General features: G+C 35.3%; 1 protein-coding gene across 1 annotated transcript in view; it reads right to left on the reverse strand.

Annotated features, from left to right (window-relative positions):
* The window catches only part of NIPBL (NIPBL cohesin loading factor), a 113,436-nt gene that overhangs the window by 60,595 nt on the left and 26,356 nt on the right, over positions 1-26,485 (reverse strand). Inside the window, exons 10-13 of the mRNA XM_052658967.1 lie at positions 6,164-6,346; positions 1,338-1,535; positions 1,020-1,091; positions 834-923 (exon numbers count right to left, since the gene is read on the reverse strand). Coding sequence (XP_052514927.1) covers positions 834-923; positions 1,020-1,091; positions 1,338-1,535; positions 6,164-6,346 — 543 coding nt within the window. The remainder of the gene's footprint in view (positions 1-833; positions 924-1,019; positions 1,092-1,337; positions 1,536-6,163; positions 6,347-26,485) is intronic.

The raw sequence follows: 26,485 nt of genomic DNA on the forward strand, positions 1-26,485 counted from the left end.
GGGAAAGCATTAATGATACTTACACAAGTAACTGTCACAAAAACAAATACTTTTAAAATAAAGGTAATATACCTTTTAATGCATTTTTAAACAGATGTACTCATACTAGAATTACTGTACTCCATCTAGTTTTTGTATAAATTAGGCACTAGTGTTTGTATCTACTGAAAGTGGCATAAAATTGTTGAGAGCAGCTCTAAACAATGTAAGCAGCTTTAAAAAAAAATAAACCTCACATTTTTTACGTCTGTAGGTATGACCCATATACATTATTATAAATGTAACACAACATTACATTAACCCTATGTATTCTAATTGCTTTACAATTTTGTTTCCCATATTGGATACAGAATATGTACGTAATACATACGTAAAGCCTGGGGCTGGGGTATTTATGTTTGCATCTCTAGCACTTAACATACTACTGACAAGCAGTAATTATTCAATAAATATTGTCTTTTAGAATAAATTAAGCAGGTTCTCATTTCTGCATCTTTTATTAGTACCCTTCTTCTCTAGGGCCTACTCAAGTTTCATCTGCATAAAGGCTTCCCTAATTATTCTAATTTACTATGGTAGCTGTACTCTCAGGACTCCTAAAACACTATCAGTACTAAACTAATTTAACATTTGAATTTTATACTAACTTTTTCAGTTACTTGGTAACACAGACTAGATTTGATGCCACACTAGGTTTCAATTTCTTAAGAGCACAGATCATCCCTCTGAATCTACTAGAATAACTGGCAGAAAGCTTAACAAACAGGTAAATAAATATATTTTAAATTGAGTTTATATTTAGAGGTAAATAAATATATTTTAAATGATTTTACCAAAAGCAGTAAAATCCATATCTTCTAAGTTATCCAAAATATTCTCTATTGAGGCTGTGAATCTCTTAAAAGTTGAAGAATCCATCATTTCTGCAAAGGAAGAAAAAAATCCAAAACTTAATCTTCCACATTCCAAGTAGAAAACTGAAATTGATGACTATGAATAAAGACAAACTAAAATGTTACCTTCGGGTGTTAGTTTTGGTTCATAAGCTTTCCGCTTCTTCTGTTTTTCTTTTTTCTTCATTTTTCTAGCGACTAAATGAACAAAAAGAAATACTGAAATGCAGTAATATAACAACCTAACAATGCTAACAACCTAAAATACTTCTATGTCTACTTTCTTCCTGAACATTAATTAAAAACTTGAACAATAATCACTGCTAATACAAATTTTTGTCTTGATTAAAAATAGCTCATAAAAAGGTATAAAAATTCTTCAAAGTTAAGACCTTAAGTTTAACATCAGCTTATGTAAGAAATCCATTGACACTGATGAATTACCCTCACTAAGGCTGGGAGGAGGAGAATAATCTTCCATGTCAGAATCTGATGGGCTTCGGTTTCGATAACGACCACCACCTGAACTCCTTCTTCCTTCATGAGAGTGGCCACTTCTCCTATGATCCCCAGAGCTTCTTCTGTCACGCTCTTCATATTCCCAAGCTTTATCATCATCTTTTTTATGTCGTTTCCTAGAGGCTAGAAGCAAATCCCCATGACAAATAATTTACCTCACTTAAAAGACTATTAAAACTTGTACTTTAAAAATGAACCACATTGGGCGGCGGGCGGGGGGGCAGGGTGCAATCTTCATTTGTGTGAGACTAGGAAATTCTGAGTCATTCTGATTAACCAAAAATATAAATTATGGTACAGAAATGGTATCACTTATTTTAGCATTTATCTAGATTTAGAAAATTTTACATGAACTTGGTTTGCTAATGAATATAGATAGGAATATTCTGGGAATTAAATCACACTGCTCATTTTAAAGAGATATTTGGTCAATCAATAATATCTAAAACTCAGGATTAATTAAGGCATGTAAAACAAACTTTATCTAAAAACCAGAAACACTTTAAAACATTTGGATTGCTGGTGGGAAGTGGGGTTTGGAGGAAAAGTAAACTTTTGAGCAACTGTTACAGAATGTGGGTAACCATGTATACTATCAATTAACAGCCAAGTTAAGCCCACAACATAGCTATAAATTCAACAGACTTGATAACCTAACATCACGAGCTACCAATACAAAGACAGAATACACCTGTATAGTTGTAAATACCCACACACTGAATTCAGTTCTCCAACAATATACTTGCTTAAACCCAAAAAGATAGCTTTTAAGTTTATGCATGCTAGATAAGCATATTTATGTATGTTACCTTCAATCCCTTCCCCATCCTTCCAGAGGTATAAGCATTCTGCTAAAATCACCAGTACTGACAGGAGCCTCTAGGCAGAACTGGCAAACAGATTTCATCTGACACATCAACTCTGATCAACCGGTAGTAGCTGCCCAGAGCATAATGTTGAGAATAATTCTGAGCCCTGAGACAAAGCACCATATTTCAGCAAGAAAGACTGATTAAAAATGTCTGTCCAGCGAGACTCGGAAGGAATACAAGTGAAAAATATTTAGCACATCTGTTCTAGGATATAACAATACCAAGTTAAAACCAGGATAGAGAACTGATGTGTTCTACATCCTGTGATCATACACTGGTTGTTGAAGTGACCACTTGTTGCTGACAGTGAATTACTTTCTAGTCTGTGGTCCTGAACCTGACTCCTTTGCTTATCTTGTGACTTGCTTCTATTTTGAATCCTTAACTATCACCAATACCCAAGTTCTTCACAAGAAACTGTTGCTTGAGTCCCTAGTCCTCTGGTGCTAAGTCACTTCAGTTGTGTCCGACTCTGTGCAACCCCATAGACGGCAGCCCACCAGGCTCCCCAGTCCCTGGGATTCTCCAGGCAAGAACACTGGAGTGGGTTGCCATTTCCCCCTCCAATGCATTAAAGTGAAAAGTGAAAGTGAAGTCGCTCAGTCGTGTCCGACCCTCAGTGACCCCATGGACTGCAGCCTTCCAGACTCCTCCATCCATGGGATTTTCCAGGCAAGAGTACTGGAGTGGGGTGCCATTGCCTTCTCCACCCTAGTCCTCTACTTGGCTAATATTTAAGGATGCCAATCTTTGGTTCATGTACTCTATCTACAGCTGTGCCAATGTCTTATGTGTGGATAAGCAATGTCTATGCGTGCTCAGTTACTTCAAGTTGTGTCCAACTCTTTGTGTCCCCATGGATTATAGCCCACCAGGCTCCTCTGTCCATGGGATTCTCCAGGCAAGAATACTGGAGTGGGTTGCTGTGCTCTTCTCCAGGGGACGCTCCCGACCCAGGGATCGAACCCGTGTCTCTTACATCTCCTGTACTGGCAGGAGAGTTTTTTACCACTAGTGCCACCTGGGAAGCTTTTTGCTTATGTATAGCGTTCACTAAATATTTTTTTCAAAAAGTACTGAAATACTTACTTTGAAGAACGATAATTAACAAGCGAGTTCATTCAGAAAGTAGTATTCTTTGATCTCAAATATGACTTAAGAGTTTTTATTTAATTTCATAAGAATCTATTTCAAGCCTTCAATTCTATGAGTAGGAAATGCTTGAAAAACTTTATAGTTAGCAAGTAGATACACTATGCTGAAAGACAGGGAAGCCTGGTATGCAGCAGTCCATGGGGTCACAAAGAGATGGACATGACTGAGTAACTAAACAACAACAATAATATGCTGTATTGGTGGTAATTTTTATAGCTCTTGGAAATTTGTTTCATATCCATTAAACTAAGCAAGTTGGAAAAAAACAGAATGGCAAATTAAGGGGAAAAAATTCAACTTCTATGAAACAGTGTATATAGAAACAAGGTTCTATCAAGACTCCAATTTACTATGATTAATCTGTCCATTCTTATATCATTTGTTATCTTGGAAAAAGTATGGGAAGAACTCAATCGGGTGTGTAAAATACGTTTTCCACGCTCCCTTTCTAAATTTCACCCATGTGCCCCTTTAGCATCTTAGATCTCCCCTCCTTCTTCCCCTGCAACCAAGTGACTTTATAATTGTACATGACTATCCATATCTGTGTGGCCCAACTTTTAAAGTTAACCCTTAATAGTTCCCCTTATCTTTCAACAAAACTCTTTCCTTAGTTTTAGATTTTTAGGAAACCAATTTGATTGAACTGCAATAAAATTTTGTTTCGTAAACATCTCTCTCCCTCAAAGCAGCATAATGCTTGTCACTTATGTTCTCATAATAGTTTCACATTTTGTACTGTACCCCCATTTTACTAATTTTTTGCTATGGTATAATGACAATTATGACAGCTAAGAATTGGAATTCTTTCATCACTCAAATCAGTGGCCAGAGAGTCAACTTTTCTAGTTACTTGTACAGAAATAAACCCCCAAAACCAGGAAGCTATTCTAAGATCTCCTGAAAAACCCAGAGACACTCCCCTTTTCCCAAGCAGAAGTTGAAGCTCAGGTTCCCTAACTAATATCAGCTTTCAATATCCTCAGACATATATATGAGGTCCATGGCTTTTAAGATGAAATATGTACTCCCATGAGACACCATCTCTCATCATAGAAAGCAAAGGAGAGAACAGAGGCTGCAATGACAACAAACATGGGGCATGTGAGGCTCTCTCTTCTGTTTTCCATTTGATGGGCTTTTCTGATTATGCCACCCTTTTTACTTGACTGTGAGGTAGCTTCAGAATTCTCATCAGCTTAGCAATGCAGGCAGCCACTCTCAATTAACTGGAGTTGAAGTGTGACTTGAAATCAGTCTGCAATTAAGGAACTCTTTAGTTATTCCCTTTAGAAATGGATGCGGTATTAGGGGAAGAGAGGGAAAGTGAAACAGAGGTATGTATATAAAGGGCAGTGAGTTTCTGGGCCACCAGATCGCCTTTCTCCTCTCCCTTTCCAGACCATATGTTCCCATATAAACAAAATATTTAATTATAATAAAAACGTATTAGCTTTAGCCATTGAAATATACTGCATATAAATACATCTCATTATAATACAATAACAATTATACATATAATTAAATGTCAGGTTAATTTTGCTGTATTTTATTTCAATTTTAAAACTGTATTCAGAGTTGTTCAGTATTCATAGTCTACTGTTCATAGCTCAAGAACTCACAATATTGAGAAGATCAGAGTAAATGAACATTGATCAAAAACTTTGAAGGTGAAGGGCTTCCATCAACAATAATACATTTTAAAATGGCAGCATGCATCTGTCCTTCCTGCCCTTGCTTGTCACACCTCAATCTACAGATACTAGGTGGAAAAGGTAGAACACACTGGTGGTCTTCCCACTTCTTTTGGTCATAATGACTAAGTCAGTTGGCACACAAGTGAAGATCTCCCATAGTCTGTTTCCACTGAATGCCGTTTAAGTCAAACAAGGTTGCTGACCCCTCTTGGCTAGGCTCAATTCTCTTGCTCCAGTAGAAGGAAGATAGGGATAAAAGAGAAGAACTTTTTCAGTGGACCAGTAGGAAGACAGGCGAGGTATAGCAAGTCTAGTGCAAAGACAGGTGATCACAGTGTTGTAGAGAGGTAGCTGTGTAGTGAAGAAGCCAGCTCTGGAAAACAGTGAAACAAGGGAGGAATTCCAGGACACAGCTGGGCAAAAAGGAGAAGCCAGGTCCAAACCACACAGATAACTGGCAATGTGGCTAATCCATTCATAATTTAGTGATAGTATGGTTTAAAATATTTCTTCATCTGGCTATCTCCTACGTGTCCTTCAAGACTCTAGTGTCACCTCTTCCAGTAAGCGCGCTCTGAACCCCAGTATAATTTTGATGCCAATCCAATTAATCCAATGTGCTCCCACAGCACCCTGGATTTGCTATTATCATTGCTGTACTCCTCACTGTACTTCAACTATTTACATATTTCCCCCATTAGACTGAAGATTCTTCAAAGATGGGGTCACATACTTGCTATATTTTTATTCTCACTGCCTAAGATATAGTGGGAGCTCAATAAATGTTTGCTAAATGCATACAGAAACATACCTGTGTTATCTGACACTAATTATAACTCATTAAAAAATTTTTTTCTTGGTGCCAACTGATCTCATCTTTCACACATATTTTAAGTATAAAGTAAAAACTTGCTATACTATTTATTAAGATCACTGTTCTCTTGCTAACCCAAAAAATTATAAATGAAACAAATACATCAATCTGCTTTTTAATTCTAAAGTAATAATAAACTTATTTGATACTTACATTCAAAAGTTTCATCACTATCATTATCTTCATCTGAACTGATTTCAGCATATTTTGGTTTTTCATTAACTGTGCTACGCTTGCGTTTATTCATTTTCACACGTTCACAAAGTGGCATGGTGGATTCAATTTCTGCCAGGAGTTCGGGGGGTAATTCTTTTAACACTGATTGATCTATACTACCTAATAAAAGGTAAGAAAAAACATAAATCTGAAGATAAAAGGGAAATTTTAACTGTTAAAACACAAAATAAAATATTAATTATGTAAGTTTTCTAAGTTACACTTGTATTTTAATAAAACACATCCATATTTATAACTAGTCTTAACCCTAAATTGATAATGCAGTTTTTATACATATTATCATCATAAACAACTTTTAAAATAGATACTTGCTATCACAGCAATAGAGGGTAGTTATATTATCAATTTTTGATATAATTAGCACCTTCATTTGTTTGCATTGACTGAGACCCACTTGCATTTTCAGGTGTATCTGTAGTAGGGTGTATACCTCACATTCTTGGTAGCACTCAAATTTGTTTGAGAGTTCTGGAGCAGTTAGTTTGAAAGTAATTACATCCCTCAATATAAATGTTAAGAGTTGGCGAGGATACCTGTCACCTCATTCTCTTCTATATGATCTTGGTGGTTGTGTATCGTGTCTGGGACAAGATTTCATATGCTTTTACCTATCTTTGTCTATGAGAGGCACAGTAATACCTTTACTATTACAGAAATTTTCCTCCAACCGCTAAACCAAAATATGTGTTTAACTGAAGATAACAGGAACATGAAAGGCAAGATAAATAGAAAAAAGCATTTTAAAATATGTCAACTGAAAAGGGTAAATTCAAATCTGTTATGAAATAAACTCATATTTTTCCATGAAAGAATAAAGAATACTACCAGAACTATTAACATAATATTTACTATTTAATCCTACACACATATACACAAACATACAAATAGCTGCTAAGAAGAAATCAATCCTTAACATCCTGTTGAGAGCTTAAAAATAAAGTAGAACTAGCAAAAGTTATTTACTCAGGATAATTTGTCCTTGATGACTACTAAAGATGACAATTTTAACTTACTTTACTTACCCATGTAAATCTTTGACTGGAAGTATAAAAATGATGTCTTACCTAAATTTTAAGAACTGGGAGCAAAGAGTACCTTAGTGGTTTACAGCAGGAATATTAGTAACTATAATCAACATTAAGAGCATAACATTCAAATGATAATAGTGCTTATGTAAAGATTAAATATAAATCATTCCCAAAATAAATAGGTACTGGTTAAGACAGTTTAAACATCACAAGAATATACAACACTAATAATTTAAGAAGACAAAACATAAACTATCAGTCTCAAATGACAAATAATCCTTTTATTCATCATGGAGTTATTTCAGCAACTGATAACTTCTATTCATCCATATACATGAATAGCAACAATTTACCCAACAAAGATGTAAAACTCATGACTAGTAACATCCCAAAGACTTCATTGCTTAGAATCGTGACATACTAATTCTGAACTTAATTTATATATGTCATTTTCAAATCATGTAATATTCCTTTGCTCTTTCTTAATTTAACTGTATTGTATTAGTGAGGTTCACTTTCTAGAGTATTAGTAGAGGTAAAAAAAAATCAACTTCAGTTTTGGATCATCATTGTCTTCAGTGCCAAGGTGAACATACTCTTCATCTCATTTACAAGTTCTTAATGCTCTGAACACCTCACTAAATATGTGGTTTTTTGATGGAAGAATCATGTCTTCCAGTATATACTTTCCCCTTTCTACATGATCTATAATATTAAGTATGTATATGAAATGGTCAGTTAAGTGATTTCTGACTCGATGGTTCACAATTTCTTATGTTCACTTACAGATGTACCACCTGTATAGTTTCGGAATTGCTGTATTTTATACAAATGAAGACAGCTCCAAATTTTTTAAAGATGGAAATTCTTTCTTTTTGTACTACATGAAACATTATAACTTTTGGGGATTTATAAATATGGATAATCCAAAAAGTATCTGGCTTTTAGTTCACTATGAGATTTTCTGAAGAAGCAAATTTGCCTGTTATGTTCTAGTTAAGATTAAAATTTCCATTCATAAAGATATGCTGACTTGGTAAAATATCATAGAATTATTCTGGAGATAAATATACAATAAATAATCAGGGTCAAGATATATATGGGTACTTGCTCTATCTTTACAATGGTTCATTATATCCCAAGAACACGGACTTTGCTCTCTCCATTTTTTCTTAAAAAAAAAAAAAAAAAAAAAATTCACAATAGCGAAACACAGAAAATTTATACCTTATATCTGATAAAGCAGGTAACAAAGATTATTCATTGTAGTTTACCATTTCTAATTCCTTAAATTAAAAATAATACTATCACACTTAAGAGCTCTACTATTCTGTACATCATTTTAACTTCTGCATAAAGCTGATACAGCAACACAATTTAAAGACTTCGTGTTTCATTTCTAAAGATCATCCAACTAAAAAAAGAAAGATCCAGCAACGGTCAATGTCTCTCAATGTACTGTCCTCCAGAAGTGGACTTCCTCCTTTTGAACAGATATATCTATTTCATAGATCTATGTATTTTCTGTATTTCTTCCTTTTCATCAAACACTTTAGAAATTGACTCAGCAAGGTCCCTTGATTATGTAGGGTAAGCAATAAAATGCTTGACATTTCTATGTCAGAATCTTTATTACACTGAAGACTGGATAACTGACTCAGTTTCAACAGAAATGAATAAACAGTGAGTACTGTAAATGATTGCTAGAACATATTTGGTTATGATCGTTTACCTGAATTAGAAAACAGTCCTTTAAATAACGTAAAAACAATGTTTCACTGGCTGCATCTTAATATGTTGATGATTTTACAGATTATTGTTGTTTGTTATTTGTTCTTAAAACCCTGAGACTGCAGGTCCTTTATGATCATCTTTCTCACCTCTTTTCTCTCATGCCAACCACTTTATGCTTTAAATTAGGTTATTTGAATCACCACAAAATTTTAAGTTACTGGCTTGAGGGATAGTGCCATGTAGTTAATTTGGTGAGGCACCACACTTCTGTAGATGGATATTCCATTGGATATAGTGCATCTTTATTTTCTGGTTCTATTAAAGCTAAAGAATAAATTTACTTCTAGGTGTGCTACATTTTAGCAATCTTGAATTCCTAGCATAAATCACTCACACTAGGACACTTACCGGATTATTAAAATGAGAAGTTATCAAAAGATTAAAAGTTCCCAAAAGTCACTAATTTAATAACTAACACTGTGTTATGTATGTTTTTTCTAAATGGGGAAACAATCCTGAGATTAAAATAAACAACCCCAATCAATGGACTCTTTAGGATTGGCGTTTCAAACAATGGAAGCCAGAAACAATGTAGAAACAAACCAGAAAACTCATATAAACCTCCAAATTTTATGTCATAAAAAACATTTTAGGTAGGCAAAATGTAGCTCCAGTAACCTACCAATATTACAGAGGAGTACCATGAAAGATGATGCTGTGAAGGTGCTGCACTCAATATGTCAGCAAATTTGGAAAACTCAGCAGTGGCCACAGGACTGGAAAAGGTCAGTTTTCATTCCAATCCCAAAGAAAGGCAATGCTAAAGAATCCTCAAACTACCACACAGTTGCATTCATCTCACACGCTAGTAAAGTAATGCTCAAAATTCTCCAAGCCAGGCTTCAGCAATACCTGAACCGTGAACTTCCAAATGTTGAAGCTGGTTTTAGAAAAGGCAGAGGAACCAGAGATCTAATTGCCAACATCCACTGGATCATGGAAAAAGCAAGAGAGTTCCAGAAAAACATCTATTTCTGCTTTATTGACTATGTCAAAGCCTTTGGCTGTGTGGATCACAATGAACTGTGGAAAATTCTGAAAGAGATGGGAATACCAGACCACCATACCTGCCTCTTGAGAAACCTATATGCAGGTCAGGAAGCAACAGTTAGAACTGGACATGGAACAACAGACTGCTTCCAAATAGGAAAAGGAGTACGTCAAGGCTGTATATTGTCACCCTGCTTATTTAACTTTTATGCAGAGTACATCATGAGAAACGCTGGGCTGAATGAAGCACAAGCTGGAATCAAGATCACCTCAGATATGCAGATGACACCACCCTTATGGCAGATGGTGAAAAAGAACTAAAGAGCCTCTTGATGAAAGCAAAAGAGGAGAGTGAAAAAGTTGGCTTAAAGCTCAACATTCAGAAAATGAAGATCATGGCATCCGGTCCCATCACTTCATGGCAAATTGATGGGGAAACAGTGGCTGACTTTATTTCTTGGGCTCCAAAATCACTGCAGATGGTGATTGCAGCCATGAAATTAAAAGATGCTTACTCCTTGGAAGGAAAGTTATGACCAACCTAGACAGCATATTAAAAAGAAAAGACATTGCTTTGCCAACAGAGGCCCATCTAGTCAAAGCTATCGTTTTTCCAGTGGTCATGTATGGATGTGAGAGTTGGGACTATAAAGAAAGCTGAGCACCGAAGAATTGATGTTTTTGAACTGTGGTGTTGGAGAAGACTCTTGAGAGTCCCTTGGACTACAAGGATTTCAAACCAGTCTATCCTAAAGCAGATCAGTCCTGGGTGTTCATTGGAAGGACTGATGCTGAAGCTGAAACTCCAATACTTTGGCCACGTGATGCGAACAGCTGACTCATTTGAAAAGACCCTGACGTTGGGAAAGATTGAGGACAGGAGAAGGGGATAACGGCGGATGAAATGGTTGAATGGCATCACCGACTCAATGGACATGGGTTTGAGTGGACTCTGGCAGTCGGTGATGGACAGGGAGGCCTGGTGTGCTGTGGTTCACAGGGTTGCAAAGAGTCAGACATGACTGACCAACTGAACTGAATTGAACTGAACCATAAATGGATCTTTTACTTCAATCAGGGGTAAAAAGAAGAAAAAGAAAAAAAAAAAAAGTTGAGCAGTGCAGGCTGTCAATCTGCCCTTCTTGGAATCCTGCGTTAATATGGTTTGAAGACATATTTTTTGATGCAAATGGTTTCTAAACGCAAGCCAACTTTTTAATTTGAAACCACCACTGAAAGAAAAAACATCCAAAGAGTATGAAATGCTGATGACATATCCATGAAAAAAGTTAACACTTGGGCCATAGAAACAAAGGGAGGCAATGTGAAGAGAAGCTGGAAAAATGTGGGGTTCAACTATGAGACCAGGACATGAAATGTTCCTTCCAGAGGCAGCCACAAGGTTACCTAACCTGATGCAGAACAGGGGTAAAGATGAAGATTGTGTGCTAGGAACCAAAATTCAAAGCAAATGTAGGGGCACTGATGAGGAAAAGTTTTGAGGTCACAGCTGACCTTAGAGGAAGAACTTTGACGTGTCTTATTTATTTTACTAATTATTTGGAGAGAGTAACAGCAAACTAGGAGAAAGATACTACTGAAGGGTTTGCTTTTTTGTAATGGTTTAGGATAAAAAGTATGAGATAATCAGGTCTAAAGTTGTCATAATTTTGGTAAAGAGGCAGAAATCCCAAGCATTAGCTAGAAACTTATTCAGGATTACAAAATTAAACAAACAAACAAACAAACAAAAATATATATATAAAGAAAGACCATTCATTTGTGACTATAGGGGGTCATCAGCGTCAAATCTGAAGCTATTCTCTTTCTGACGGTATTTGAGAAGACCATCCTGAAACTAATGTGAATCATTATATAATCACTACATAAAGATTAGTGTTAAACTGATAACTAGCAAGTCTCTCTTTAAATTTTAGCTGGCAATTTTCAAGTTGCCTATTGTGACCCATGAGCAAGTTGTTGAGTCAGTTTTGTAGCTCTTAACTAGCAATGTGCTTAAAATGAAAGAGAAAACGTGCCAGTAGTAAAGGTAGGTGTTGTGTATGTATGTGTGTATTAGATCACAACATGCATTTTCTTTCTTGCCTTAGTTCACAATCAAAGGAGTTTGAAAGTTTTCAAACCATAAAGACAGAAAAAAATATAAATGGAAAGGGTTCTTCTAAGTTAATCCACCCAGTTTTTTTTTGGCCATGCTACAGCTTGTGGGATTTTAGTTCCCTGACGAGAGATCAAACCTGTGCCCCCTGCAGTGGAAGCATGGAGTCCTAACCACTGGACTCCTCAGGAATTCCTAGCCCATCGTTTCTTAAACTATAGGTTCAGTGAAAAATAAACAATAATTTGAATACTATACTCAAATTGATTTTACCCATTCTAAGTTGATACAATATTCACTATCTTGTATCAGAGAGCTTAATTATCTATGTTTATAAGTCTGATATAAAAGTAGCCCATGTTACTGTTTTGAAGCCATGTTACAATAAAACCTTGGATTATTCAGAAATTACTTTTATTTTTTATGTAAATATTTCTAAAAAGTACCATGAAAGTGAAAGTCACTCAGTCATGTCCAACTCTCTGCAACCCCATGGACAATATATACAGTCCATGGAATCTCCAGGCCAGAATACTGGAGTGGGTAGTTTTTCCCTTCTCCAGGAGATCTTCCCAATCCAGGTCTCCTGCATTGCAGGCAGATTCTTTATCAGCTGGGCCACCAGGGAAGCCCAAGTATACTGGAGCGTAGCCTATTCCTTCTCCAGCGGATCTTTCCGACTCAGGAATTGAACCCAGGTCTCCTGCATTGCAGACGGATTTTTTTTATCAACTGAGATATCAGGGAAGCATCATATCCATCATTTTTTAATAAGATAACTTTCTTGACTCATGATCGCTATTGAGAAGATCAAGTTCTCCACTATGTTTATATGGCAATGCCTTTAGGAGTTAACTGCTATGCATAAGGCTGTTTTAAAATGATATAAAATGATTTATGCTTTCCTTCTGAATTCTGTAAGTGTGCTTGCAATTAGTTGAAAGGTGGACACTCAGATTCTGCTAATAGTGTAGAATATATAATCCCGAAAACGGTGTTCGAATCTTTCAATCCATTTATACCACTCTTGGAAATGTATCCCAAGGAAATCTGAATATAACACAACAAAAAGTTCTATGAAGAAAGATGTTTAGAACAGTTTTATCTATTGTAACATCAAAATGTCCAACAATAGGGGACCACAGTAAATCGCATTAGAGATAATTATGAATGATGATAGAACAGAGATAGTGAATGTAAAGAAAAGAGAATGCAAAATGACAATTATACACACTGCACGCTTGTAAAAGATAATTGTATCAGGAGTTGAACAAAACAAATGCTAACATTATACTAACTTAAGAGGTGAATTTTCCTGAAGAAATAGAAGCTATATTTTATGGAAACAAGAAAAAGGTCAATGATTATTTGTGAGTGGTTAGAAGATGTTTCATGATCACAGTGGGTTTTCACAGCAATGTGGTGGAGTGAGGTGGAGGATGGAGGACAGGGGTCTAGAACTAGGAGTTGGAGGCCATTCAGGAGCATTCCAGCTGTGCCTGCTCTGGACAGCATGATATTCAATAGGGAGAAAAAGTAGGTAAGGTTCAGATGTAACAGTCTTTTTAAGGAGGGAGACAATCAGAATGTACTTTAGAAAAGTTATTGTAGCAGTGATTTGTAGGATGGCCTGGAAGGGGAAAGACACTAGAAAGAAAATCTTCTAAGAGATAGTTACTATGTCTATGTCAAAGCTGTCTTCAAACTATGGTGTTGGAGAAGACACCTGAGAGTCCCTTGGACAGCAAGGAGATCAAACCAGTCAATCCTAAAGGAAATCAGTCCCGAATATTCACTGGAAGGACTGATGCTGAAGCTGAAGCTTCCAATAGTTTGGCCACCTGATGCAAAGAGCCAGCTCATTGGAAAAGACCCTGAAGCTGGGAAAGACTGAAGGCAGAAAAAGGGGCTAACAGAGGATGAGATGGTTGGATGGCATCACTGACTCGATGAACATGAGTTTGAGTGAGCTCCAGGAGTTGGTGAAGGACAGGAAAGCGTGGTGTGCTTCAGTGCATGGGGTCGCAAAGAGTCGGACACGACTGAGCGATTGATCAACAACGATGTGAAAGGTAAGAGAGAAGAGAAAGTAGATGCTATGAATTTAACCATTTTTGAAAAGTGATACTGTTATACACTTAGCAAACCAAACTTCAGAATATTTAGTTCAAAACAACTATTTAACATGTTTAAGATTATGAAGAAACCAGAAAATATGAAATCGAGCACAACAAAACTCACATACTGATATCTGAATCAATCTGATCAGCTTATTAGTTACTCAACTAATTACTATTACCCTAAGCTAAATATACAGAGAATTAGCAACACTTATTTTATAGCATTCTACAAAGACATTTTCTAACACTCTAGAAATGGCATATTTTCTGATTATGTTATTACTACCAATGGCTGTAAAACAATTTTTAATTTTAACTAATCTACTCTCACCTTACTTCTTCCACATTGTTCTCTTAATTAGCCAAATGGTTAACTTCTTTAAACTTATAGTGCTTTTTCCTACTGCCCTTGTGCTAAATACACTTGTGAATCATATTCCTCGGGATTCACACAGCACCTTTTTTTTCTCCAGAGTATTACACTGTCACTATATCTGTAGTTATCCATATTCTCCATAGGACCATAATCTTGATAAAGCCATAAGACTGTGTTGCAGTTGCAGAATCTAACAGTGCATGGGATGCTGAAGACGGCCATAAATATTTACTGATGATCGGAGAAGGCAATGGCACCCCATTTCAGTACTCTTGCCTGGAAAATCCCATGGGTGGAAGAGCCTGGTAGGCTGCTGCAGTCCATGGGGTCCCTAGGAGTCAGACACGACTGAGCGACTTCACTTTCACTTTTCACTTTCATGCACTGGAGAAGGAAATGGCAACCCACTCCAGTGTTCTTGCCTGGAGAATCCCAGGGACAGAGGAGCCTGGTGGGCTGCCGTGTACGGGGTCGCAGAGTCAGACACGACTGAAGAAACTTAGCAGCAGCAGCAGCAGTGTAATCATTAGAATAAGTTTGCGGTCTTCCCAGAAATTTTTCCAGCTGAAAGTTCCTTTTTATATCCTGAAAGGAGTTGTCAGTTGTTCTATTTGGCAATTATAGAGAAGCTACCCACAAAAAGAAGAGACTGAAGAGAAGATTTCATAATTGACTTGCAACAAGTGTAAAACATTTAAAGGTAATTTCAGACTGTATAGACTTGTTAAATGTTTTTAATATATCAATTATATATTACTATATTAATAATTTATGTATAATTCTACTACATAAAAATACTCACAAATATTAAATATCCTGGCAAAAATATGGTACTTAGCTAATATCATATTACATTTATAAATATTAGACAAAAAGGAAAATAATTCAAGTCTCTATCTAGATCAGTCTTTTTATTCACACATAAAAATTTTGAGTCTCATTTGCTACAGAATAAGGAAACTAGCTATCATATCCACCTATATAAAACTTCAATTTTATATTTATATTATGTTCAACAACTAAAGCCTGTGGGTTTAAATCTGCCTCACCACCCATTTTTGTATATAAGGTTTCATTAAAATACAGTGACACATAGTCATTCATTCACATACTGTTTTGGGCTGCTTTTCTACTACAGTGTTAGAGATCTAAATGGGACACAAAGCCTAACATATTTACTATCTGGCCTTTATACAAGTTTGCTGTCCCCTGGTGGATATTATGACATACTTTACTCAATATGAGATCAAGTGCCACTCACTCTGCAAGTGCAATCTATATAGTTATATTCTATATAGTTTAGGTCACTGCAAATCAGTTTATTTAACGAAGACAAAATGCCAAGAAATTGGTTTATAGCAACTGAAAGAACGCTATTACAAATGAAGTATGCAGAAGAAAAGATTTTAAGAAAAATCTTGCTTTAAGCTATTGATACTGACTAGCACCTCAAAGATTTCATCAGTGTGTCAAACTACTATGAGGAAAAACTACAAAAAGAAACATTAAAAAAAAATTTTAAGAAGTGTATAATGTAAATGACAATTTACTACTATCTAATATAGAAAGGAGCAGAGATCATAAGATCCCTTCTTTCATATATACACACAGTGAGAAAAATAAACGGTGTATCAGTTCAGTTCAGTTCAGTTGTTCAGTTGTATCCAACTCTTTGCGACCCCATGAATTGCAGCACACTAGGCCTCCCTGTCTATCACCAACTCCCGGAGTTCCCTTAAATTCATGTCCATCGAGTTGGTGATACCATCCAGCCATCTCTTCCTCTGTCGTCCCCTTTTCCTTCTGCCCCCAATCACTCCCAGCATCAGAGTCTTTTCCAATGAGTCAACTCTTCTCATGAAGTGGCCAAAGTACTGGAGTTTCAGCTTTAGCATCATTCCTTCCAAAGAACACCCAGGAATGATCTCCTTCAGAATGGACTGGTTGGATCTCCTTGCAGTCCAAGGGACTCTCAAGAGTCTTCTCCAACACCACAGTTCAAAAGCATCAATTCTTTGGCACTCAGCCTTCTTCACAGTCCAACTCTCACATCCATACATGACCACTGGAAAAACCACAGCCTTGACTAGACGGATCTTTGCTGACAAAGTACTGTCCCTGCTTTTCAATATGCTATCTAGGTTGGTCATAACTTTCCTTCCAAGGAGTAAGCGTCTTTTAATTTCATGGCTGCAATCACCATCTGCAGTGATTTTGAGCCCAAAAAAATAAAGTCTGACACTGTTTCCACTGTTTCCCCTATCTATTTCCCATGAAGTGATGGGACCAGATGCCATGATCTTAGTTTTCTGAATGCTGAGCTTTAAGCCAACTTTTTCACTCTCCTCTTTCATAACTACAACCTAACTTGCCTCAAGGAACTAGAAAAAGAATAAACTAAACCTTCTACTAAAAGTTAGTAGAAGGAAATAACAAAGACCATAACAGAAATAAATGAAACTGATGCTAAAAAGAGAACAGAAAAGATAAATGAAAGTAAGAGTTAGATTTCTGAAATGATGAAGTTGACAAGACTTTAGGTTTGCTTACCGACAGAAAAAAAAAAAGACTCAAAATTAAAAAGCAAAGGGGAGACATTACAACTAATACCACAAAAAGGATTGTAAGAGACTACTATGAATAATTATACACCAACAAACTGGACAACCTGGAAGAATGAATAAATTCCTAGAAACATAATCTACTGAGATTAAATTATGAAGAATTACAAAATCTGAACAGACCAATTACTAGGTGGCAGATCCCAAAAACCGCCCAGCAAAGAAAAGTCCAGGACTTCACTGATGAATTCTATCACACATTTAAACACCAATCCTTCTCAAACTCTTCTAAAAAGAGAAGAGAAGGAAACACCTCCAAGCTCGTTTTACAAAGCTAGCATTACCCTATACCAAAAGCAGACAAACACACTGCAAGAAAACCACAGGGCAAATTCCCTGATGAACAGAGAACCAAAAGTCTTCAAAAAAATATTAGCAATAAAAAGATCATGCACTATGATCAAATGTGATGTATTACAGGGAAGCAAGGATGGTTCAACATACACAAATCAATGGATGATATACCAAATTAACAAAATGAATGATAAAATAATTATCTCAATAGATGCAGAAAAAACATTTGACAAAATTCAACATCCATTCACAATAAAAACTCACAACAAACTGGATGTAGAGGGAATGTACATGAACATAGAGAAGCCCACAGATGAAAATCCTAGCTAGAGTAATTAGCCAAGAAAAAGAAATAAAAGACATCTAAATCAGAAAGGAAGAAGCACAACTGTCAGTATTTGCAGATGACATATTATATATAGGAAACCCTAAAAACTCCACTAAAATTGTTAGAACTAATTAACAAACTCAGTAAAGTTGCAGGATAAAAATTCAATACACAAAGTTCAGTTGTATTCTGATACACTAACAATAAACTATCAGAAATTAAGATAATCTCATTTACAATAACAAAAATAATAAAATACCTAGGAATAAACTTAACCAAGGAGATGAAAGAGATGTATACTAAAAACAGTAAGACACAGCTGATGAAAGAAATTGAAGACATAAATAAGTGGAAAAATGTTCCATCCTCATGGACTGGAAAATTTTGTTTTTGTTCAGTCAATCGTGGCTGACTCTGCGACCACATGGACTGCAGCATGCCAGGCTTCCCTGTCCTTCACTATCTCTTGGAGTCTGCTCAAACTCATGTCCATTGAGTCAGTGATACCATCCAACCATCTCATCCTCTGTTGCCCTCTTCTCCTCCTGCCCTCAATCTTCCCCAGGATCAAAGTCTTTTCCAATGAGTTGGCTCTTCACATCAGGTGGCTGAAGTATTAGAGCTTCAGTTCAACATCAATCCTTCCAATGAATATTCAGTGTTGATTTCCTTTAGGATTGACTGGTTAATCTCCTTGCTGTTCAAGGGACTCTCAAGAGTCTTCTCCAGCACCATATTTCAAAAGCACCAACTCTGCGGCACTCAGTCTTCTTTCTGGTCCAGCTCTCACATCTGTACATGACTACTCAAAAAACGATGTGTGTATTTTATGTGTTAGTCACGCAGTCATGTCCAACTCTTTGCAACCCCATGGACAGCGGCCTGCTAGGCTCCTCTGTCCATGGAATTCTCCAGGCAAGAATACTGGAGTGGGTTGCCATTCCCTTCTGCAGGGGATCTTGGAGATCCCCATAGCTGTGGCTATATGGAACTTTGTCTTCAAGATGATGTCTCTGCTTTTTAATATACTGAGTTCATCACAGCCTTTTTTCCAAGTGTCTTCCAGCTTTTTCACTCTCCTTCATCAAGAGACTCTTGTTCCTCTCGGCTTTCTGCCATTAGGGTGGTATCATCTGCATATCTGAGGTTACTGATATTTCTTCCAGCAATCTTGATTCAAACTTGTGCTTCATCCAATCCCATTTCACATGATGTACTCTGCATATAAGTTAAATAAGAAGGGTGACAATTGATAGCCTCAGCATACTCCTTTCCCAATTTTGAACTAGTCCATTGTTCCATGTCTGGTTCTAACTGTTGCTTTTTCACCTGCATACAGGTAATGTCTATATAAGCCAGAGTAATCTACAGATGCACTGCAATCCAATCTTTATCAAAATTCCAATGACATCTTTCAGAGAAATAATCCTGAAACTTGTACAGAATCACAAAATAGCGAAAGAGTCAAAGCAATCTTGAGAAAGAACAACAAAGCTGGGGAAACCATACCCCGTGATTTCAAACTACATTATAAAACTATAATTAAATTGGTATGGACTGGCATACAAACAGACACAAAGATCAAGGGACAAGAACAGAGAGTTCAGAAATAAACTCATGTATATATGGTCAATTAATTTACTAAAAAGGAGCCAAGAATATTCAGTGGGAAAATGATAGTCAATCCATCAGATGGTGTTGGACAAACTGGAAAGCCACAGGTAAAAGAATGAAACTGGACCACTATTTAATACAAAAAAATCAACTCAAAATGGATTATAGACTTGAATGTAAGACCCCAAACCATGAAATTTCTAAAAAGAGAAAATAGGCAGTAAGGATCTTGACACTGGTCCTGGCAATGATTTCTTTTGGAGCTGATACTAAAAGTGAAGGCAACAAAAATAAACAAATGGGACTACCTCAAACAAAAGCTTTTGCACAGCAAAGGAAACCATCAACAAAATGAGAAGGCAACCCACTGAATGGGAGAAAACATTTGCAAATCCAATATCTGACAAAGGGCTAATATGTAAAACATATAAAGAAATGATACAACTCAATACCTAAAGTAACCGAACAATCCAATTAAAAAATAGGCAGAGGATCTACATGACATTTTTCTAAAGAAGACATACAGACGGCCAGCAGGTATATGAAAAGGTGCTTAACATTACTACTCATGAGGGAAATGTAAATCAAAACCATGACATATCACCTCATACCTGCCACAATGACTACTATAACAAAGAGGAAAAATAAGAAGTACTGATGTGAATGTCCACACTCTCCTGTGTGCACTGTTGGTGGGAATGTAAATGGGTGCAGCCACTATGATAAACAGTATGGAGGTCCCTCAAAAAATTGAAAACTACCATATGACTGGGCAACTCTACTTTTTAAAATGTTTACAGGAAAATTGCTTTACAATGTTTCTGCTGTACAGCAACACAGATGAGCCATAATTACACATGTATCACCTCTCTCTTAAACCTCCCTCCACTCTCACCATCCCAACCCTCTAGGTCATCACAGAACACCAAGCTGGCTCCCTGTGTTATATAGCAACTTCTACCAGCTATCTCTTTTACCCATGGTGGTGTATATATGTTGATGCTACTTCCTCCATTCATCCCACTCTTTCCTTCTGCCACTGTGTGCACAAGTCTGTTCTCTATTTCTGCATTTCCATTCCTTCCCTACTAATAGGTTCATTAATACCATTTTTCTAGATTCCATATACATATATATTAATATATGACATCTGTTTTCCTGTTTCAGACTTACTTTACTCTATATAACAGGTTCTAGCTTCATCCACCTCACTAGAACTGACTGAAATTCGTTCTTTTTATGGCTGAGTAATATTCCATTATAAATACACACACACACACACATATACCACATCTTCTTTATTCATTCAACTGTTGGTGGACACCTTGGTTGCTTTCATGTCCTATCTATTGTAAATAGCGCTGCTATAAACATTGGGATACATGTGTCTTTTTCAATTATGATTTTCTCAGGGTATACTGGGCAATTGTACTTTCGGCTATATATCCAAAGGACATAGAACCACTATCTCAAAGATATATGCACCTCCACTTTCACTGTAACAGTATTTATAGTAGCTATGACATGGAAAAAACACAAGTTATTTAGTACACTGATGGGTAAATAGATACAGAAAACGTGGTATATATACACAATGGAATATTATCCAACCAAAAAAAAAAGGAAACCCTGTCATTTGCAATGATGTGGTTGGATTTTAAGGGCATTATGCTAAGATATTTAAGTTAGAGAAAGACAAATACTATATAATTTCACTTATATGTAGAATCTAAAAAAAACCAAAAAATAAAATTCATAAGCAGAGATTGATCTTTGCCACAAGTAGGAGGTGGGTGAACTAGGTAAAGGCAGTCAAAAGGTAAAAACTTTCAGTTATATGTTCTGGGAATGCAATGTACAGTGTGAGGTGATGGATATTAACTAAACTTACTGTGGTAATCACTTCACAATAAATACGTACAGTCAACCCTTCGTATCTGTGGATGAGCAATCTGCAGATACAAAGAGCTTACTGTACTATACCCTTTTACAATATATAAGGGACTTGGAAGCATCTGTGAGAGGTCCTGGCACCCACTCCTGTAGATACTGAGGGAACAGCTACATATCAAATCATTATTTTATATACTTAAATGACTATAATGCTCTATGTTAATTTTATCTCAATAAAACTGAATGACATAAATGGTAACAACAATGCCTTCAGATATACAGTGTATGTATACACAAATGAGACATCTTCAAAAATTACTTTCTTCATGGGATAAATTCAATTAAAAATAGGATGAATGCATTTCTTTATATTAAAAAATTGGACAAATTTTAACTTTTACAATAAGATTCACTTTGGTTTTCATGACTGCATAAAGTAGGAAGGAAACTGGTTTCTCTATTTTAAAAGTGAACGAGCTTTGAATTGTATCTTTGAACAAATCATAGCTATGTATAATGGGCTTAATGGAGAATTTTTAAGTTAGTATGTTAGTAGCCAGAGAAAGGCAATGTTTCTGTGGGTGGAGATGAGGATCCATGTTAAAAAATTCAGATTATATTGTATCATATTATGTCATACTACAGTACACATATACCATTAACTCTAATACATATTACTCTAACATATTACTCTAACTGAATTCCTTTATTCTTAAAAAAGCTATTGAAAACTTCCTAGTACAAGAAACTGAGACAGATATTAAGATAATGAATACCTCCTTGATATTATACTGTAATACATTATACATATAACATGAATTATTTACTATAATATTAAAATATTGTATTAACTATGTAATATAATGCTATGATATACTTAATTATGTTACAGTATCAAGTAGGCATCTATTATCTTAATATCTGTATCAGGCTCTTACAGGAGAGGATTTCAGTAACATTTTTTAGAATGAGAGGGAATTCAGTGTTTTAGAATAATGAGCATTCTCTTATAAGCTGGAGTAAGTTCTCTCAAATTAATCATCTGTTTGTTTCTCACCACTTTAATCATATTATCTATTTCTATACGTAGCAAAACCTTATAGAAGCTATGGCCTTGGCTGGTTTGAGATAACAAATGGGAATGAAAGAGACTACCACTAGCAAACTTTAATACATTTAACTTTTATGAAAAAATTCTATTTAACGAATCTCTTTAAATCAATATTAATTTCAGTTATCTACTAACCAATGCTTGGATTAGAGAAATTCTATGAATAGAAATCATGGACAAAATTTTTCAAAGAATTGCTCTGCAATCATAACAGCCAAGTATGTATTATGCCAATTTCTGTAACAAATATTCTCTAAAATTTCCCAAATATATTGCCAATAATAAAGTCTTTATCAAAATTAAAAATTTAATGTTTTTAGAAAAACATTTTATATATTGTTCAAATGAGCCAAAGTAAATTTCTACTGCAGCATTATTAAGGATTCTGAATATGACAATCATAACTACTGAGAATCAACTTAGGAATTCAAAAACTATGCCAAAAATTCACTGTTAGAAACAGTATGTTCTCTCACACTTACAGAAGCCTAGGGTCCTAAACACAATCCAAGTAGACGGGTTAACGCTACATAAAAGGCAAAACCCAATTTTAGTGATCAATCTTTTACTACAGTAGTAACTAAGATGAAATAACTGTCTCTAATAATGACTGCAATCATTAACTTATCAAATGAGCACTATATTTTAAACACTGCCGACTATGAGAACTATTAGATAACTCTTTAAAGGCCTTGATCTCAAATAACAGATAGCACGTGCTATTTCTTGAAAGCAGTAAGTGCAAATGATGGAAAATAATATACTATTTAGAAGGAAATAGGGGAGCAAGAATAAAAAGTGATTTCTTTGAATATGAAACTAAAGTATTTTGAGGTACACTGGAATTGCAAAAGGCCAAAATCAAACTGTTAAAGTGTGTAATTACTAACAATAAGCTGTCATCAATATAACGCGTGTTAGTTGATGATCATGCCTAGACTTAAAGATGGTGTGTGTGTTCATGGCAAGTCGCTTCAGTTGTGTCCAACTCTTTGCGACTCTGGACTGCAGCCCTTCAGGCTCCTCTGTCCATGGAATTCTCCAGCCAGCAATACTGGAGTGGGTTATCATTCGCTTCTCCAGGGGATCATTCCAAACCAGGGATCAAACCCGTGTCTCTTGTGTCTCCTGCATTGGCAGGCAGGTTCTTTACCACTAGCACCACTTGGGAAGCCTAAAAATGGTACAATTTATTATTTTAATTTGGAGACATATTGTACACTAGGGTATACTTTAACCATAAAGATATTATTTTGGCATTTAATATACTGTCTGAAGTATATTTCAATAGAGATTTTTTTTTAATTTAAAGGTTTTACAAAGGTTATATTGGTTCACCACTGATCTCTTCTTGGCAAGGAAGAAACAAGGTGATGGTAAAAAGAAGGGGAAGATAACAGAAGTAGGAAATGAGAACAGAATGGATTCAGAGTCAATCTTGTAACAGGTATACAGCAAAATTAAGATAAAGAATAATTAAACAGATCTGACTGTAAGTCGGTCTCCTTTGGAGCTTAACAAAAACTAGGTAACTGACAGGGTGGAAAGTTTAGGTAACATATGAAAATTACATAGCTCTTGAGCTAGGGGCTACTGGTGGGATCATAAAAGATGAATACACAATTTTAAACTGCACACAAAAGACTTTTCTAAGATGCGAGCAACACAATCTATTTATTTAACAGGTATTTAGTATGATCTTTTTATGTACTAGGTATTATGTTAGGTACTATTAACAGGAATATACACATATCCCCATAGAAATAAAATTAAACATAACATCACTTTACATTGTTCACATAAAAGACAAAAATACGTAACCTATACCAGGAGTCATAAACCTATACCCCTACCATTCAAAATTTATCAGCTCAAAGCATATTCAGAGAATTTAAAATTACCCTGAAGGATAAAATATTTTAAATATGGATATCACATTAAAGTTTATGCTCTTTCAAGAAAAGAAAATCTACCAAGAATTTTGGCCTGAGAAATCAACAACAAAATATCCCAGCAATACTCAGTTTTTACTCAGAAAACATAAATATGTCAGAATATGATTTTCTGTGACTCCAAATAAAATCCCAAGTAATGTATACTACAAAGGGTCAGTAATCCACAACTGGCATTCCTATGCATGTGATTTTAAAAATACACAATTATATACCTCTGCTATTGCTAACCTAACAGCAGAGATCTAAAATAAAACCAAAATTAGTCCATTACTGAAAAACAGATATTAAACCTATGGTATAAATAAAGCCAAAAGATATCCATGTAGCATCCTGAAATGAATCTAAAATTTGAATAAAGGTTCACTTTCAGTTGTATATGCACTGATATATGTGTGTGTATACACATACATGCACATGCATACACACAGACACCACACTCTTAGCAGGCAGACGTACCCAGATTAGTTACTAATATCAATGTATCAAGTATATGCATTTGTGTTAAAGGTATACTTAGGAAAAACACTGGATTAGTACTAAAAGTTTGTATTCACAGGCAATGAAATTACATGTGAAAAAACCAAGAGAAATAATACAGTTGTTACTAATTAGGAACTATATTCATTTCTTGATATTTAGTTGTAAGGATTCTTTGTTAGAACAGAGTTTAGAAAAGCAAGGCTGGCATAAATAAGCTGACAGAGGGGCAGGGAGAAAAAGATGGTCCAGATCAAGGGGACAAGAGGGTACCACTTTCCATCTTTCCATCTGACTCTTCTATAATTGTATAACTATACTCTTTATACATATAAGCCACTCTCAAACTCTCAGTGAAAATTAATAAAGACAATCTCTATCTAAAAGAAAACAATTTTGGTGCTAGCCACTACACTGCAACAACCTCTTTTGCATAAACAATTCTGAAAAGATGCATTCAAGTTAAATACTAAAGACTATTCATTAACTAAAGCTAAGACTTTAATTTTTATAGGTCTCACAGCCATAATTTAAAATCTGAAAGCTTCACTTAAACTAGTACAAATATTAGTGATTCAGAGGCAATCTTTTTTCATTTTTGAAAGACAAAACCAAATAACTGACAGTGAGAAAGTAAACATACGAGAAGACAAGAATAAAAACAGATTAGTCTTAACAAGTTATTTCTTTAAATAAAGAGTTCTTAGTAATAATACTATGTTTTCAATTAACGTTTTTTGATAAAAAAAGACACAACAGCATTTTACAAAGATAATAAGCAATACACCTTCTATATCTCCTAATACATCACATGTAGTTATATAACACAACATTCTGTGATGATGCAAATGTCCTCTGTGTTAATAACATCAGCACTTGCTACATTTGGCTACTGAGGATGTAAATTTTTAAATTTTATATAGTTTAAAGTAAATAGCCTAAAGAGGCTATTAACTATCATTGGACAGCACAACTCTATAGAGTTTCATGTATTTATCAATAAGTATAAATCTAGGTTCTTAATGACCTTCTTTCACAGGATGTGAACTTAAAAATCAAACAAAGAATCACTTCTGTTACCTTAAAAACTATATCCCAACCTATTTACATTGTACAGGCTAAATAAGTCTAACCACATAGCATTATCAAATTTTATATAAATATATAAAAGAGTATACAAAACCCACAAAATTATATTTTCTGTACAAACTGCTACTGTATTTTCAGCACTTGACTTTTCTTTTCCTCCTGGAAACAATACTATTTACATAACTAGAGAATTTAACACAGAAACCATGCAAACCACCGCCCCCCCAAAAAAACCCAGAGCAGAAAATAAAAACACATCCAAACAAATTAAAAACACCAGAAATGTTTAAAACTGATGATTTAACCCAATTTAAGACATAAACACCATTCCCTATTATTCTTCCATAGAAAAGACCAAAACTCTGTATTTAAAAAAATAAAACATTCATTAACTAATCATCTTCTCCATAAAAAGATGAAATAACCTTT

Source organism: Budorcas taxicolor, chromosome 20 (assembly GCF_023091745.1).
Source record: "Budorcas taxicolor isolate Tak-1 chromosome 20, Takin1.1, whole genome shotgun sequence".
Taxonomy (NCBI): Eukaryota; Metazoa; Chordata; class Mammalia; order Artiodactyla; family Bovidae; genus Budorcas; species Budorcas taxicolor.